This window comes from Heloderma suspectum, chromosome 4 (genome assembly GCF_057233095.1).
Source record: "Heloderma suspectum isolate Gila_16-S chromosome 4, 16-S_ref, whole genome shotgun sequence".
Lineage (NCBI taxonomy): Eukaryota > Metazoa > Chordata > Lepidosauria > Squamata > Helodermatidae > Heloderma > Heloderma suspectum.
In genome coordinates, this window is record NC_139461.1 from 282839673 (window position 1) to 282858631 (window position 18959).

General features: G+C 48.6%; 1 protein-coding gene across 1 annotated transcript in view; it reads right to left on the reverse strand.

The window, feature by feature from the left end:
- Positions 1 to 16856, reverse strand: part of LOC146348802 (thyrotropin-releasing hormone receptor-like) — a 60427-nt gene extending 43571 nt beyond the window's left edge. Inside the window, exons 1-2 of the mRNA XM_084848392.1 lie at positions 16629 to 16856; positions 13372 to 14267 (exon numbers count right to left, since the gene is read on the reverse strand). Of these exons, the coding sequence (XP_084704518.1) occupies positions 13372 to 14181 (810 nt within the window). The 5' untranslated portion in view covers positions 14182 to 14267; positions 16629 to 16856. The remainder of the gene's footprint in view (positions 1 to 13371; positions 14268 to 16628) is intronic.
- Between the last annotated feature and the right edge of the window lie 2103 nt (positions 16857 to 18959).

The window sequence follows — 18959 nt, forward strand, 5'->3', positions numbered from 1 at the left end:
GGCTTTAGGTAAGGCTGTTCATCCACCTTTGGATTTCACTGCCCACACCATTAGGCAGGGTGGCCACATGCACATTGCCAACATGGAGGAAATGCATCACCAAAAATGAGGCCATCACTTTATATTTACATATGATAATGTACATACATTTGCATATGCTAATATGTAGATGCAAATACGTATAGATGCAAATTCTGAATTAATAACTATAAATAGAAATACAATACCTCTCACCATAGTGGGGAAGACTGATGCATGCCTGCTCAGTTTGCTGTTCAAATGCTAACAACTGGTGGGCAACTTCAAGGTTGCCCATCAATTGTTCTCCCTTTTGCTGGTTCTTTATATTTAAACCGGACTTGGTCTGAACAGCCCTTCAAAGAGACGATGCCTTCAAATAAAGGACTGCCCTCCAACAGCTCTTCAAATAGAGGATTGTCCTCTCTAAAGTAGGAAACCTGGCCACCCTACACAGTAGGATTACTCTGCCAAACATGGAAAGCCCTGTGAAGAAGCTCTGACTTCAATCTCAAGCCACCTGATGGATTTGCATATAATATGCATTTGGAGAGCCAGTGTGGTGTAGTGGCTAGAGTGTTGGACTGGGAGTTGGAAGATCTGGGTTCTAGTCCCCACTTGGCCATGGAAGCTAGGGACGTCAGACAATTCCGCCACGGATCTCGGGGAGGCCGAATGCCAGTGCATTCGGCCCCCCGAAATCGGTGGCGGAACGGTCTGCCACCCCCCTGCCACCCCCCGGGATGGGACTTACCTTGGGTAGATCTTCCTGGCGGCGGCGGCGACTCCGGCGGCGGCTCCAGCAGTGGTTTGGCGGCAGCGGCTGCGGCGGCCGGTCTTCCGACCAGCTGCCGCCATTTCCAGTTAAAAAAAACAAAAAACAAAAAACGTGATAGGCTACGTAAAGATTTACGTAGCCTATCACGGCTAGATTTTTAAAAAACACCGTGATAGGCTACGTAAATGTTTATGTAGCCTATCACGACTGATTTAAAAGAAGAAGAAGAAAACGCACATATGCAAATGGCGGTGCCCATGGGCGCCACCATTTGTCCTTATTTTGGCACGTCTTAGTCTACGTAAACATTTACGTAGACTAAGGCGGCGAAAATAAGGGGAATGCAAATAGCGTAGATGCTACGCTATTTGCGTTCCCCTTATTTTCGCCGTCTTAGTCTACGTAAATGTTTACGTAGTCTAAGACGTGCCAAAATAAGGAACACAAATGGCGGCGCCCATGGGCGCCGCCATTTGCGTATGCGCGTTTGTGGTTTTTTTTACATCAGCCGTGATAGGCTATGTAAACATTTACGTAGCCTATCACGGCTGACTGCAGGGATGCAAATGGCGGCGGCTACAGCCGCTGCCATTTGCGTCCCTGCTAACCAGCGGCCGGATGTCCGGCCGCTGGTGGATCTGGCCGGCGGCTCCGCAGAATCCCTGCGGAGCGGAGCCGGCCGGCCAGGATTCCGGGGGGGAGGAACGGAGCGCCTCCCCACCTGGCCAGAATTTCGGCGGGAGGGACGGAGCGCCTGCTCCCCACTGCGAATGTCACCCTTCGGAAAGGTAAGTGACTTTCGTACATCCCTAATGGAAGCTCACCGGGAGACTTTGGGCCAGTTACAGACTCTGAGCCTAACCTACCTCACAGGGTTGTTGTGAGGCTAAAATGGAGAGGAGGAGAATTATGTACACCACCTTGGGTTCCTTAAGGAGGAAAAAGGAGGGATATAAATGTAATAAATAAATACTATTAGCATTCAGTGGCATTAGATTGCTCCATTCTAAGTGTGTGAGCCAAAGGATGTTGTGAACCACCTGGTAAATTCTTATTTCTGCTCCCTGACAGTCCTCTCTTTCTAGCAACCCCATTGTAATTCCCTTTCTCACTCTGCTGTCAGGTTCCCACCCCCCTTCCCCCTCCTCCATCTCTCAACTGAAATTTCTACACCAGCCTAAAATCCTGCATTTAAAACGGGGCTTTCTGCTCCTGTTTTAAATGCAGGATCACAACTGATTCCCTTTACACGTGCTTCCTTGCCTTTTAACTTGTTTTAACGGAGGAAAGTGACCGGGAACACAACGGGGTAATTTGATAGCTCATTATCTGCAATCTATTTAAAAACAGACCAAAGTGCATTTAGTGCAGGAGGGTCATGGCAGGGTCACACAGCATCATGTAAAGAGCCCGCAAACTTCCACGAAGGAGCAATCTCAACCGCAGGATAAAAGCCTGGTGTGAAGGAGCCCAACATTCTGGTCACTCCCCGTTAGGGCGTTTTACCCCCGAGTCTGCAGGTACTTCTCTTTTATGTGGGGGTGGTACAGTTTTGGCAACATATACACCAGAAGTCTTGAATCGGTATTAAAAAGAATAATGTTACTTAATGGTTTAAAAAATATTTTCACTTTTCCCCTACTGCCCCACAGAACAAGCTTTCTTTTCACCAAGCTACCCTAAACAACAGGAAGTTTGAAGGAAAAAATCAAGGATTTTAGAACCACCCGCACCAAGGTGCTAAGAGAAAGCGGAAGACCTCCCCCTACTGGAAAAAAATGCTGTTATTGCATGCACACCTTCTGCTAAGTGAAAAACACAGTCTTTTAAGCACTTCAGTTTTTAGGGAAGTTTTATGTGATTGAGGTATGTCCCAACCATGTTTTAGCCCTTGCAGGATATTCCTACAAGGATATTTATTTATTTAAAGCATTTATATCCTGCTCTTAACCCAGAAAGTTTCCCAGAGTGTCTTCCAGATCAATCAAAACAAGGCAGTCCCTGCCATCAGCCTTACAATCCCAAATGACACAACACAAAAGGAAGGGAAAAGGCTATGTGTGTGGTGGAAATCAGGCACCATTTCGTAGTGTTATAATGTTCTTATAGCAACCAGATGAGACACAGCTGTAATACAGTCAGACGTCGTCCTTCTTATCATGACTGCAATGGAAACAGCTCAAAGAGAGGAGGAACCAATAACAGCTGCTCTCTCAGCTGACCCAATGCAATGGCCCTGCTTCTGGTCTCTCACTCTTCTGAAAGCACCTTGGATAGCTCCTTTAGAGCTGGGACTGGTTCTGACTGAAACCCAGAGTGGCTTCACCACTCCACTGACAGCAGAGCCACCAGCCTCCACTGGAGGGAAGGTATGCTGATCTTGATGGATTTCATCACCAGTCCGTGCTGGCAAAGATACGTGAAATTCACATAGCAACAACTTTCTAGACAGCAATCACAGCTGCAGGGGTTGCTATCTAGGGCATGTCACATTGTGCCATCTTAAGAAAAAAAATATAGAATTGGAAAATAAAGAGTGTATGCACAACTAAAACAATCCAGTGTATGCAGCACCTTACCTAGAGGGAAGGCTGAAACATTTGTGACTTATTAAGGTTTTTTTGTGGGGCTGGGGGCAGAGGGAAAAGGTAGAAAGATCCCATTGAGAGAAACTTCTGTTTGTCCATCTGTCTGTCTGCCTGTCTCTCATAAACCTTGCAGTTACCCAATGAAAAGTAATTGGCAGTACGTTCACGGCAGCCAGAAAGTACTTCTTTACACAATACATGACTTGTGGGACTCACTGCCACTGGATGTAGAGATAGCCACTTGCTTACACCAGGGGTCCCCAACTTTTGGGACTGTGGGCACATCTGGGCATTTGAGAAACTGCTGAGGGCACCACCACAAAATGGCTCCCATGGAGGATGTGGCTGGTCACATAATGGCTGCCCTGGGACCTGGTTAGTCAAAAGTGAGCTGAAGAGGTGGGGAGGGGGAGAAAAATATAGTGAGGCTAAAGTAGAGATTTACAGATGGTGTAAAATCCTTTCTGTCTGTGTTTCGCGGATCCAGGTACCTTTCATTCCATTGCCTGCCCATTGATGGAACTGGAATTCTTTTTTTTTTAGATTCCGAGTTTGTGCAAAGTTGCATGTGCAAAAATGCACAAATCCCCCCAAAATGCGCATTTTCACACTTTAGCCTATGGGGGAAATGCACATTTGCATATTTTTCTATGATGAAATTTGCGCAAAATTCCCGAAGGTTCGAAAAATGGTCCACAAGTCCACGGAATCCACCTGACTGGAAAACCAGTCCGCTGCGGAATCTGTGGGTGGATTCATGAAAATCCAAACTCATTTGCTTCCATTGCAGATTTCTCCAATGGCTAGAGGCTGGGAGGGAGGGGAAAGTAGCAAGGCAAAGGGGTAGGGAAAGAGTAAGGCTAGAGGCTAGGAGCAGGAGAAACAGTGAGCTAAAGAAGTGGGGGGAGAGAAAGAGTGAGGCTAAAGGCTAGAAAGGGAGAGAGAGAAGACTGGCTGAACATCTCCCAAGATTTGTATTTTACTTCTTTCTTTCTTTTAAGGGGGCAAGGAGTGGAAAGCTTTGTAGATGCCTTTGGATGCACCCACAGGTGCCATGGTGCCCATGGGTGCCACAGTGGGAACCCCTCGTTTAGACATCCTAATTCAGCCTTCCCCAGCTTGGTGCCCTCAAGATGTGGGACTACAGCCACCAGCTTGGGGTGGTGCACTTCTTCAAAGTAGCCCAGAAGACTGGGCTACTTTGACAAAATTCATGGAGGTCTTTCAATATCTATTAGCCATCACAGCTGAATGCAAACTCCATGTCCAGAGATGGTACACATCTGAGAAGCAGGTACTTGGGACAGGCAATAGAAGCTGGCTTCACTCCCCTTGCTTGCTACCAGAGGTATCTAGCCACTGCTGGGGGAAGAGTCTCATACCAGATGGGCCTTCACCTGATTCAAGAAGGAAATTATAATTTTGTACATGTAAGGGCTGTATTTTATCTCTATGTTAGGCTTTCTTCTCTCTCCTGGTTGATTTTATTTATTTTATTTATATCCTGCCCTTCCTCAAAAAGAGCCCAGGGTGGCTAACAACCTATATAAGACATAATACATGACACAGAGAACATTAAAATCATGATGCTAAAATCACAAATGTATAATAAAATACAATAAAACCTACAACAGGATCATTTTCTAAAAAAACAGAGCACTTACCTATACTTACTAAAACTACATAAATAAATATGTCTTTAACTGGTGCCTAAAGGTCAATAGCATGGGGAGAACCAAATCTCTACTGGAAGAGACTTCTACAGCTGGGATGCCACTGCTGAAAAGGCCCTGCCATGTGTCATAGCCCCATGGGCCTCATTCCTCAAGGGAACTACAAGCAAAGCCTCCCTGTCTGATCTTCAATCCCTGGATGGAAAGCAATCCATTTAGATTAGATTATTAGTTTAACTGTATATGGTTTGCTTTTAGTTGTACTAAAATTCATTGATATTGTTTCTGGATTGACACTAGCCCCCTCTACATATTACCTACATGAAGGGGTGCTCAGATGTTCAAGGGGCAGGTGGGCGGCGGCTCCAACTCCAAGGTCAAGCCGTTGGCCTTGCCCCTGCTCTCAGCATCCACACATTAGATGTAGACACCTGTAGGGAAAAACTGTTGTGCAGAGGCCTGGAAGTCCAATTATGCAAGGTTCCAAGGTGGGCACTATGACATAACCCCCTCCCCCAAAAGTAAATGTGTCACCAAAAAAAAAAAAAGGACAAAAAAAAGACACACATTTGCATAAAATGTGTATATGCTAACTTATCTGCATAGATGCACATTTTGAAATCATTACTATTATCTCAACAGAAATACATCTCCCCATATTGGGGAAGACCGTGATCTCCAACAACTGATGTACATAGGCATAATGCTTCTGATACTAGAGGTAGTATGTAGCCATGGGGCCGGCCCTATCATTAGGCAGAATGAAGCAGTCGCCTCAGGCAGCAGATACTAGGAGGTAGCAGGAAAGTGTTGAAGGAGAGATCTGTGTGCCATGCAGCCTGCTCTCTTTCCCTGAGATTAGCCTGCTTCCTTCACGTGCAGTAGAGGAACTGCCCCATCATGAGTGCTGAAGACTGATTCATCTGCCAGTCCAGATGGCTTTTGTCCATGGACACAGAGGGGGCGCCATCTTGTTCTTTGCCTCCCATAGCAAAATGTCTTGGGCCGGCCGCATGTGGCCATCAGGACTAGTAGCCATTGATCACCTTCTCCTCCATGAATTTGTCCGATCTCCTTTTAAAACCATCCAAACTGGTGGCCATCACCACATATTGTGGAAGTTAATTCCATAGCTTAACTATGCGCTGTATGAAGAAGTACTTCCTTTTATCTGTCAGAAAACATGATAATAGAAGTGTATCCTTGAGGAGAGCCATGACGGCAGACCAACAAACACATGGCACAACGAACAGATCATCCAGAAATGCCTTCTGAAGAATGTGATCGGGAGCTACCTTCTGCTGTTTGTGTGTGTGTGTGTGTGTGTGTGTGTGTATCAGTCTGTGCATGCATGTGTGTGCTCCTTAACAATGAATTTAAATTAGAGGAATTAATTAATCCCAATCTCAGTTTGGACAGAGCTACTCTGGTAACCATTGTGCAATCTAACACTCTCCTAATCAGGCACATAATTGGCAATTATATAGCAACAAGAATTGCCTTTGCTCTCACACACTTCACCACCCTCCTCCCACGTGTGTGTGTGTGTGTGTGTGTGTGTGTAGGAAAGCACTTTGAGCATTTGCTGGAGAAATCACTGACCCTTTTGAGTGAAGCTAGGTGCTTGTGAGGCATTCAGCTTTTGCAGTTTTTTGCTGGGCAGGGGGCAAGGGGGATAAAAGATGTGCCCCTCTGGGAATCACTTCCTCTTATGCTTCGTGTGTGTGTGTGTGTGTGTGTGTGTTGCAAGAGGTAGACAAGGTGACACAACTTTAAGGGATGAGCCCAGGAATAACACCTTGCACAAACTATGGAGTGGTGGGAACCCAGAAGGAGAAAGGGGGGGGGGGATAGGGTGGTCCATTACACATTGTGCAAAAAGAGGACACACATTGCCAAAAAAGAGAACACTGGGTTGCACAAAAATTGCATATGTTAATATATATGCATAGATGCAAATTTAGAAAAAATGACCATAAATAGAAATACAATACATCTCATCCTAATGCAGAAGACTGACCAGGTGACCAGCGGGCCTGCTCAGTCTGCTGTTGACGTGCTGTTGATGTGCAATTTCAAGGCCCCTGAGCTCTCCCTTCTTATGGTTTCTTATGGTTCTTTATCTTTAAACCTGACTTGGACTGCAGAGCTCTTCAGGACTGTCCTCTGACATCTTTAAATAGCGGACTGTCCTCTGTCAAGTAGGACACTTTGCCACCCTAGAAGGGAGTGGGGGGAAACAGGGAAGAGAAGGGGAAGGGGTGGCAGAGAGAGTGAGTGATTCAATCCTGCAATGATGTAAACTCCGCCCATTTTTTGCTCTGGCTCTGCCCACCACTGGCTGTCTCCCCACCCCCCCCACCCCCCAGGCTTTTCCTGTCAAGGATCAATGGCCCTTCATAGCAAATTCCCTTTTCCATGGAAGATATCCTTACCTAAAGCATCCCATCAGACACCTGTTCAATCTTTATAACTCCACACAATGGCTTCCCAAAGACTCCAAAACAAAACTTTTGAATCTGAGTTCATCCAGTAATAAATCAATCAATAAAGGGATGTTGTGAAAATGACTGAGATAAAAGCGTTTCACATGCATTATATGTCTGAATGCTAAGTATTATGATTGTACATTTTAACAATCCTGCTATTTTAGCAGGAAGTACTGTATCAATACAATTTATTACTATTTCACTATAAACTAGCAAATGGAGCTGGCTTCGCATGGGTTGGAATAGCCCTTAATTTGAAACAGCAAAGCCCGCCCTGTTGGAGTGAAGCCATGCTCACTGGCACCCCAGGCCATGGCATGACCCTTGCCAGCATGCATCCCTATAGTCCTTAGAGGGAGGGGGTCTGTCCACTCCATTTCCCTGAGAGAGACCTGCCCCACAGAAGTGGGGAGGGGGCAGGCATATAACTCTTTCCATTGGCCTCCTTTCTCCTAGCTTCAGACTGCACAGGCTGCAAAGCAATATGCTGATTAGGGAAGTCTGCCATCCAGTGACTGATGTCAGTACTGCAGTCAGTACTGCAGACCAAACACATGGTCATTTACATTAATTAAAATTAAGTAGTGTGTTTTAAAAACAAAATAGCCCTGAGATGCTCACCCCTAGGGTCCCCTTAATATGCTTGCCAACTTTCATGTGTCTAGGTTTCACGGTCTTGGAGCTATGGTGCCGACAGAAAGACGGACAGACAGACACACATCCTCCTTTATTGTTATAGAAGGGAGAAGTGTCAGAATTCAAGTTCACACCCAATGGACTGAAAACGCTGCCCATGTGAAGCTGCCTAGGAGTGGCTGTGATCACTCAGCGCTCTGTACATGTTCAGAGGCATGGTGTTTTTAAATCCTCACTTTCTTACTTTTAAAATTCAGCTTCCTCCCACCGCGCCCCCATTCAGAACTGAACCCTGCTGCATAAAATAAGTTTCCAAGAATCAGCCTCAGCTCAAAACAAGTCCCTTTTATATCTAACACTGCAACCCTATACATGTTTACTCAAATGGGAGTCCCATTGAGTTCAGTGGTGCTTACTCTCAGGCTGGTGAGCATAGGACTGCAGCCTAAATGACTAGCCAAAGGAAACCTGTTAAATGTTCCTGAAAAAGAGGGAGGGGGCGCCCCACTGGAATGGGGATCCCTTTTTTATTTTTTGGTAATGTCCTCGGTACTTTGATATTGCTTTCTTTCTGGCCAGAGAATGCTGGCAGCCCAGATAAAAGGATTTGATGACTACATGGAGGATGTGGTTGTCAGTGGATACAAACTATTACCAGCAAATGTGAAGCATTCAGAGGCAATATGTACTTCCCTGTCTGCTGGGCATAACAGCACAAGCTGGATATTGTCATCGCATCCTCAAGCGACATCTGATTGGCCATTGCCAATAGGCCAATTATTGTGTCAGATCTTACTCCAGCATGGCCATTTCTGCACAGTTTTAGGAGGTGGAGGTGGGAAACCTTTTTTCTGTGGAAGGCTTTATCCCCTTGGGGGATAATCTTCCAGGCACTATATGCTAGTGGTTGGCAGATCCAGAGCCAAAAATGGGCGGGGTGCCCCTTGTCTCTTTTTCCTGCGACCACCAGAGGCTGGTGGCTCCAATGTCAGTGGGGTGGTGAATCTGCTCCATGTTTCAGTCAGAACTAATCAGAACTCTAAAGGAGCTCTCCAAGGTGCAAAGCAGTGAAGTACCTTGGATAGCTCCTCTAGCCTCTGATGCCCCCTTCTCTCTCCCTCTCCCTCCCTGCCTGCAGGCTGACGGGGGAGGAACAGATCATTCTGGCAAGGGGCCCAAACTGAGGCTTGCAAGTAAGGGCTTTCCCCCACTCCCATCATTCCATCCCCTTTGGTTCTTCACCCCACTTTCCCGCCTTCCTCCCCCCCCACCCCCTAGGGCTCCCTCCACATGCATGACATTAGGGCAAGGTCACCCACTCCTGAGCTAGAGGATGACTTGGTGGTCATGGTGAGCACTGGGGAAGTGATGGCATTTTAATTACCTTCTCATCCAGCTCCCCTGTGACAGGGAATATAAATCATCCTTGGCTAATGACAGTAGTTTGGAGTCAATGCATTGAAGACTATGACAAGGAAGAACTGCCCAAGGCCTAAGAGAAGACAGACTCACCATATGAATGATTCACAAAACAGCATCTATAGGAAGAAGAAGAAAATAAACCTCCATTCACCTGCCTCCAGCTGCTGAAAATGGAACCCTGTACTATACATGGTGGCAGGTGCGTGTATCCAGAATGGCCATAGGCAGGGTGGGTGGGAGGAAGCTGAGTTTTAAAAGTAAGTGAGGATTTAAAAGCGTTATGTCTCTGAACATGTAGAGAGGGCTGAGTGGTCACAGCCACTCCTAGTTCTCTTTTGACTAGCCAGCCAGCCCATGGCAACCATTACGTGACTAGCCACATCCTCCATGGGAGCTACTGCCCTCAGCAGTTTCTCAAATTCCCAAATGTGCCCACAGGTCCAAAAAGCTGGGGACCCCTGGTCTAAGCAAGTGGCTATCTCCACATCCAGCGGCAACAAGTTCCACAACTCAGGTATTGCATAAAGAACTTACTGCCAATTATTTTTCAGTGGGTATGTGCAAGGTTTATGAGAGACTGGCAGGCAGACAGAGACGCCAACAGATGTTTCTTTCAATGGGATCTTTCTACCTTTTCTCTGCTGCCCCCCCCCCCCACACACACACTTAATAAGCCACAAAGTCTTCTGCCAGTGGAGGCTAGTGGCTCCGATTTCATCCTGGTTTCAGTTAGAACCAGTCAGAATTCTAAAGGAGCTATCCAAGGTGCTGAGCCTAATTTAGAGATAGGGATCAGCACCTTGTACAGCTCATTTAGAGTTCTGAGTGGGTTTATCACCCCACTGACATTGGAGCCACCATCACTCCATTAGTGTTCCTCTAACACAGGTTTCCTCAACATGCGTTCCTCCAGATGTTTTGGACTACAACTCTCATCACGCCGTTGGGATGCAGGCTAGGGAAGCTGCTCTATTGGTACTATATGTCCCCTATTCTGTGCAAATGCCCTCCCCAATCAAAGCCAGTCTTTCCCACGTGCTCCTCCGTTCTCCCCAGGGGGCTCGCCTGGTGCCAAATCTCATCGCTTTCCAGTGCTAGTGTTGTTGTTTGAAATTTATGGACACCTTTTAGATCTGATAGATCTGCCTTGATAAAGGTGTACAACATTATTCATGCCATGGGGAAAGTAGATGGAGAGATTCTCCCTTTCTCATAATACTAGAACCCAGGGTCATCCCATGAAGCTGATTCAGGACAAATAAAAGGATAGACTTCTTCACACAGCACATAGTGAAACTACAGAATTCACTTCCACAAGATGTAGTGATGGCCACCAATTTGTATGGCTTTAAAAGCAGATTGGACAAATTCCTGGAGGAGAAGGCTAGCAATGGCTACTACCCCTGATGGCTATATGCTACCTCAAGTATCAGAGGCATTATACCTAAGTACATCAATTAGTGGGGAACATGGGCGGGAGGGTGCTGTTGCACTCATATCCTGCTTGTGGGTTTGTCGGGCAGCTGGTTGGCCACTTGGTCTGATCCAGCAGGGCTCTTCTTATGTGCTTTTGCCTTTATTTTTATCCTACCTTGCTGCTGTATTATTTTATTTGTTTATTTTGTTTATTTGTTTATTACATTTATATGCCGCCTTTTTTCCTCCTTAAGGAACCCAAGGTGGCTTACATGGGCCTCTGCCTCTCCATTTTATCCTCACAACAACCCTGTGAGATAGGTTAGGTTGAGAGTCAGTGACTGGCCCAAAGTCACCCAGTGAGCTTCATGGCTGAGTGGGGACTTGAACCCAGATCTCCTGAGTCTCAGTCCAACACTCAGGACTGTTGCACTACACAACACTGTCTCTAGCCCTGATTTGCTCTATCCTCCCCATCCTGTTATCAGTGCCCTAAATAAAGTTTCCCCATCAAATGCCCTGTGGTCACTGATCTCCTCCCTCCCCCAAGCTGTGCAGCTTCTGTATCCATTTGGAGGGACCCAAAGCTCAGTGGTAGAGTGCACATTTTACATGCAGAGGGTCCCTGATTCAACCCCCGCCATCTCCAGGCTAAAGGAGCAGGTGATGGAAAAACCTATGCCTGGGAAACTGGAGAGCTGCTGCGAGTCAGACAGTGCTGGACTAGATGGACAAATAGTCTGAACTGGCACAAAGCCACTCCTGATGTTCTCTATTTGTGTTCAGAGGGTGGTCAGAAAACACAAGATGGAGTTCTGCTGCTGAAGGCAAACAGGTCTGGCTCTGAGATGAGAGCCCATTTGGGAACCATATGTGGCTTGTGCTAAACTCATAGGAACACAGGAAGCTGCCTTATACTGAGTCATACCATTGGGCCAACTAGCCCAGTCTTGTTGACACTGACTGGCAGCAGCTCTCCAGGGTTTCAGGCAGGATTCTTTCTTAGACCTACCTAGAGATGCTGGGGATCGGACCTGGGACTGTCTGCATGCAAAGCAGGGGCTCTACAACTGAGCTATGGCCCTTCTCCCCTGAACAATGTCTAGGGAGGAAAAGAGGGGCTTGTATAAAGAGATCTGTATTTGAACTCCTACCTCTATTCTTGCTCCTTGATCAGTGCTCTCATCTACCCCTGTTCAAAGCCAGCATTCCATAGTGACTTCTCTCAACCCTTCACTTACTAGAGCTGTCCAACCTATCATTTGGCGGAGCGAGGCTGGTTGCCACAGGCAGCAGATTTTGAGACTCTATTAAAGAGCAGCAAATGATCAATTATTTGCTGCCTGGGGTGGACCACCAACAAGACAGACCACATCCCAAGATGCTGATCATTCTATATTTAATGAAAGCCAACAGGTTTCAGCTGAAAAGGACTTCTCCAGGGGCTGTCTACAAAAAGCAAACATCTGTACGAAATTTGTGAAATATTTCTTTGGAACAGCCAAAAACTACAGGCAATAAAACAATAAACTATCGAATCATATCATACAACAAAATTCAAAACTGTACAGAACAAACAAACAAACATAAAATATCTTAAAACTATCAATAGATATGTACTATCTAAAAATATTATTTTTTATTCATGCAGAGATCTCTCAGAGATGTGTGCTTCAATCACTCAAATGCAGCAGCAATGGTAACTCGTGAAAAGACAGCAAAAAAACCACCTTTCTCACAACAGCATAGCAGATACCAATCTCTCAAAGATTGAGGGATCATTGCCAAATGACCACCCTAACTTTGACTTTTGGGAGATCCAGCCCTGGTGGGGGGACGTTGCTGGTATTAATACTATAGGGCTATGTGTCTCTATGGAGAGAGGGTATTTGGGTTTTCTGCCTCAGGCACCAACATATATTGGGTTACCCTTAAATGTTCCCCTAGAAGAGGCTGGGAAGGACCAGAGCTCAGTGGTAGAGCAACTGCTTTGCATGAGGAAGGTCCTGGGTTCAATCCCAGACATCTCCAGTTAAAAGGGTCAGGTAGGACATTAGTTGGCAACCACCAGCCTATGGGCCTAATCTGACTTGCAGAGGTTGCCCATCTAGCCTGCAGAGGGTTGGGATCCATCTGCAGTCCCTGCCCACTCCCTTCCAGAAGCCCCACCACCTGGCCTGGAAGTTACCAGGGGAGTTGGGGAGAGGAATCCCCTTGTGATCTCCAAATACAAGGAAGCTGGTATAAGACGCATGTACAAGCCACGCTGAAAGGCTTAGGATGCCTCTGTCTCCACCCTGCATCCCTGCCGCATGCATCTGCAACCAGCCTGGAATAACAGCAAAAAGAACCTGTTTCCTGGAGCTCAGGGCACCCTTGTTCCCCCGGCAGGAGAGCTTCATGGAGCTGGAGGTGCTGATGGAGCTGTCGTGTTTGCTCAGCTGGCCTGCATGCTGCGGGGTGGCAGGCAGTGGGTTCATGAAGAGGATGCGGGCAATGAGGCCATAGAGGACAGTGGCCAAGCCCAGTGGGATGACATAAAAGATGGTGAAGTCCAGGAAGTAGATGGGCATGTAGAGGTTCCTGGAGACGCGGTAGCCACAGTTGACTTGCGTGCCATCGGCAAACATGGCTTGGGAGGTGTCCACCAGGAAGAACCATATGAGGCAGTAGAGAGAGGTGAAGAGCCACACGCAGGTGATGATGCGCTTGGCCCGGGCCACGGTGCAGAGCAGCTGCGCCTTGATGGAGTGGCAGATGGCGATGTAGCGCTCCACCGTGAAGGCTGTGATGGAGCAGGCCGAGATGTTGATGCCCAGGTACTGCAGGTAGGTAATGCACAGGCAGCCAACATAGCCATACACCCAGGAGGCCACCACCTCGGAGATGTTGGGCAGCCCTGCTGCCAACAGCACAATTAAGTCGGCCACAGCCAGGCTCACCAGATAGCAGTTGGTGGGGGTCACCATGTGCTTGGTGCGGAGGACCACCAGCACTACCATGACATTGCCTGCAATGCCCACGCCACATATCAGCAACACCAGCAAGATGGTGACCACCTGCACCTCCAAGGGCAAGTGGGGCATCTTGCCCAGAACTGTCTGGTTGGTGCTGGCATTGCCCACTGGTGTCCCGAAGAAGTCCCAAGACTGATTCTCCATTGGTGGATCCCAGATGGGTTGTCTTTCTTGACACCGACTTGAGACTGACTAGGGCTTCCAAGCCAAAGGCAACTTCAACAGGTGTCCTGAGCCAGCGGAGGCGGGGGGGGGGGGGAGAGAGAGAGAAAAAAGTTAAGAACTGGTGTAGCCTCATAGCTAAGAGGATGAGCAGTGAAGCTTCAGTCAAGAGCTCAGCACAGTCAGAAACTCATCGGGCAGCCTTAGACAAGTTATTACATCTGAACCTCAAACACCTACCTACCTGTATATGGGATCAGCAACAATTAATAAGCCTACCTTATAGGGTTGTTGTAAGGATTATTTATTTATTAAATTTATATATTGCCCTGCTGGGGAGATGCCCTCCAAGTGGGTTACAATAATTCAAAACAAAACAAAAGCAATAAGCACAGCAATGAAAATGTCAAAATATTACAATGTTCAAAAGATTAAAGAGCCAACGGTAAAGTTAATAATCAGAGCAACAGAACTAAAGATTAAATGCCTGCTGGAAGAGGAAGGTCTAAGCCTGGCATCTCAACATAAACTTATGTGAATCTTTTTGAATCTCTGTTTCTTGTAAGTCACCTTAAGCCTTGAAAAAGTGGGACATAAATGTTTCTGAAAACAATTAGAGAGGAAAAACTGTTATTAATGTTAGCGTTGATGATAATGATGATAATAATTTTTTGAAATTTCTAAAGACCAACCAATCTACAGGATAGCATAACCAATGATTAAGTTGACCCAGGAAGGAGTGCATCTGAGCATATGCAATCTGCATTAACCTCACCACAGAGTAAATACAGCTCACCCCCATCTAGAATGAGAGCAAAAAAAAGAACTCCCAAGTCAGAGTGTGTGACCTCCGTGAACAGAGCCCGGCACCTCCTGCTCTCCAGATGAGGGGTGGGCAACTTGCGGCACTCTGGTTGTTGTTGGACTGCAACTCCCCTCGCCCCTCACCATTGGGTGTGCTGACTAGGGCTGATGGGAGCCGCAGTCCAACAACATCTGAAGGGCCGGACGTTGCCCACCCCTGCTCTTGCGGCTACAGACTAGTTAGAAAGCGTTATCCCATCTTTTTCTCCACGGATTTTCTGCAGTAAGAAAAAGGGCAAAAGAAGCCATGGGAAAACAGGGGAGGCTTATGAGTGGAAGAAGATGACATCTGGATCCCCCAACCCTGTTGAATTCTGTGAAGGAGGCAGGATGATGGCGCAACAAAAAAGAAAAACACCCTCATGTGGAAGCACCCTCTGTTCTAAGAAGAAATCACACTGCTGCTACCCCCAGCACCGGCTATTCCAAAATCTCTTCTCTACCCTCGTTTAAGTCCTTACTGAGCCAGTCCTCACCTCCTCACAGCTCTTGGAAGATTTTTTTGAGCTCTCAGGAAAACAGCGGATTCTTGTGGCACCTGGGCTAGAACCTAGTGACTTCCATCCCATGCTGAAAGACCTACGCCAGAACCTTCCCTGCCTATGGAAAACAAGGGAGGACCAGAGCGTGGTGGCAGGCCACACACTTTGCACGCAGCAGGGTCCCAGCCCAGGTCAGCCCCCAGCATCTCCTGGTCAGGGGATGGGAGAGATCTCCGCTGGAGACCCTAGGGGGCTGCTCCCAGTCAGAGTAGACAACGCTGGGCTAGATGGACCAGCAAACCAGCTCAGGACAAGGTCACTTGATGGGTCCCCCTAGGTTCATTCCACCAGATATGCAGCGCCAGCCTTGAGGGTGCCACAGGACTCTTCTCTGCTGGCTGCATGAGATGGCCAGTAGCATCTTCTGGAATTTGGGCTACACTGGATAGACACGCACCTGTGTCACACATACACGCAGAGAGAGAGAGAGAGAGAGAGAGAACATGCGCACACCTTTGCTTATCTTCACTAGCCAACGCGCACGCATCCCCGCAGCCTTGAACCAAACTCAGACTTCCATCTATGCATATGCAGAAAGACTTCAACACTCCAGCCCCCCCCCCCCTGCCGCCGCCGCCCCAACACACACGCACACGCTGAATTCCTTTTGTCACTCTCTCGCTCTGGATCTTGCAGGTGAATCCAAGAGGGGAGAGGAAAATAAGAAAGGCGAGATGGGAAAAGAAGAAAGGGATGGGGGGGGGGGAGAAAGACTAACAGCGCAATCCTATAGATGTGTTCTCAGACGTAAGTTCCACTGAATTCCGTTAGTCTTACTCCCAGGTAAACAGGTACAGGATCGCAGTCTAAAAGGGATAAGATGGGTGTGTGTGTGTGGGGGGGGGGGAGGACACTAAAAAAGAAGAAAACAAGACATTCTAACAGCGCAATCCTACCGATGTCTACTCAGAAGTAAGTTCCAGTGAATTCAATGGATCCTACTGCCAGGTATACAGGTAAACTGCCTAAAGGGCACAAGGCGGGGAAAAGAGGAGGGAAGGGGGAAGGGAAGAGAAACTTTACCATCGCGAGGGAAGCGGCTCCGGAGCGGAGCGGGCGGGACGGCTGAGGGCGCGGGTGCGCCCCGGAGAGGAAGCCGAGGGCCGCCTGTCCCTCCCTCCGCAAGCCTCGTCCTGGCCGCCTGGCCGTCGGTCCACCCGCCTCGCCCTGTCTTCGGGGGGTTTCTTCACGGGGCCCGCGGGGCTGCCGCAGCCTGCCTGGTCATCCCCCGCCTGCTCTCCGTGGCTGGGCAGCCGCGGCAGCGGCGATGGGGCGCTAGCGCCCCCTCGAGGTGCCAGGGGAGGGGCGGGCGGCTGGGTGGGACCACGATCCGGGGTTGCGCGTGTGCGTGTGTTGGGGGGGCGGGGAGAGACCCTCCAAGGAAGACCCCCCCTCCCCGGGCTGCACCTGAACGCCCTTCTGCCTCAGGGCGCAGGACCAGCCCCTCAGGTCCCCTAAACCATCCCCCGGGTTCAGACGCCGCTCCTTCTGCCGGGGCTCCGCCGCTGCCTTTAGCAGCCGCGGGACAGGCAACAGGAGGAGGCGCTTCGATTCCCCGTCTCGCCGCGTCTCCATGCCGGGAAAAGCCTCGCCTCACCTGTCGATTTCCGCCCGCTGCCCAGCGGATCAGATCTGCCCCTCGCGTCATATCGCTAGGGTCCCATCGTGGTGCCGCGATATCCCCCCTGCGCGTTTATACCTGGTAGCGCACACAGTAAGGACCTCTGTTGCGGAGTTTTGGATCTTACGGAATAAAACGCGGGAAATGACCCTCGAGAAGCGGCATGCAGAATGCTCAAGTGCCGCGACAGTCGTCAGTGCGCTTCAATGCCGATAAAAAGCACCAGGAAAGGGGGTCTCATGCGCCTGGGGCACGAGGTCGCTGCAGCTAAGCACGGCTGGGTGGGCTTGGCAGCCACAACCCCCTGCACATCCTGGCAGGACAGGCGAGAGATAAATGTTTTCAGAGCTGGGGTTTTATTTATTTTATTTCATTTCCCTTGGCTGAGTAGCAGACAGGCTGTTCATACTCAGGCTTCAGGTTTGAAGAACATCAGTGACAGAGAAGGAGAATGTAGTGTTGTCGTCGTCGTCGTCGTCCCCCCCCGCTCCCCCTTTCCCTCCATTGAATAAGCGCACAACTAGCTCATGTCCATCTTGCTTAATTTTATAGTGTCATGGTTGCCGGGGGACTTTTCCTTTGCTAGGCAGCTCGGTGGTTAGTCATTCAGGGCCCTCGCTCCTGTTTGTTTTATCAATGGGAGCGCATGCAGGTTAGGAAATTGTCTCCTGATACCTGGGGAGTCTCTGCATTTTGGAATGAGATCTCTCCTGTCCAAGTTTGGGGAAGGTGCCCAAACTCTGCCCCCTCCCCTTCCACCGGAGGGTAGGGGACAGTGTGCGCGAGGGCATGAGAGTGGGAGGGCGGAGTTCAGTGTTTTTGGAAAAGACAGAGGAGAAGGGCGAGCAAGAGCGAGAGAGAGCATTGAGAGGTTCTAAATGAAGTTTGGAGAAACTGGGGGTGCAGCCTGCAGAACGGAAGCTGCCCATGTTGCGCTCTGGGGATCTCCTGTAATGTCGGGGGGGGGGGCATGTTTGGCTCCACCAGCGCTCCATTTGTGTTTCCATAAACTTGCTAGCTTGCTTACTATATTTGTATCCTACCTTTTCTCTCAGGAGCCCGAGGAGGCATGCATGGTTCCTCCCCCTCCATTTTATCCTCATAATAACACTGTGAAGTAGGTTAGGCCAGAGGTGGCTCTATATTTGGGGCAAATGACCCCCTGCCTGTCCCCACACACTTGTGGCAGAGAGATCCCTCCACAACCACGTACATTTGCTCCAAGTGCCACGCATGGTCTTCTGTACTCCCACAACAATCTCAGAAGAATATTGAGCATCTGCCCTACCTTCCGCCCCACCAGCCCAGTGGGCACCAGCCGCCACTGGGTTAGGCTGAGAGACACTGGCCCAGTCACCCAGGAGGCTGAGTGGGTATTTGAATTCCGGTCAGCCTGGCCTTAGCCCAACACTCTAACCACTATACCACACTGTTTCTCTAGAAGGCAAATATTAAAAGGCACCATGTCTTCAGTGCTCTTTCATCCAAAGGCTACAGCCTGGCTGGTACCCACTTCTGGGAAGACATGTATAGGGATTTGGATTGTAAGGCTATAAACCTATGCATACATACCTGGGAGTAAGGCCCACACAGTGGAACCTTCTGGGTACAGGATTGTGTTGTCAACCTAGTAACGCTGTTCCAGGAATGTCTCACTGTTCAGGTAGGGGTGTGTGTCTATCATAACAATACAGAAGAGTTTCAGGGGCAAAGGGTAAGGGCTGCAAGCAAAC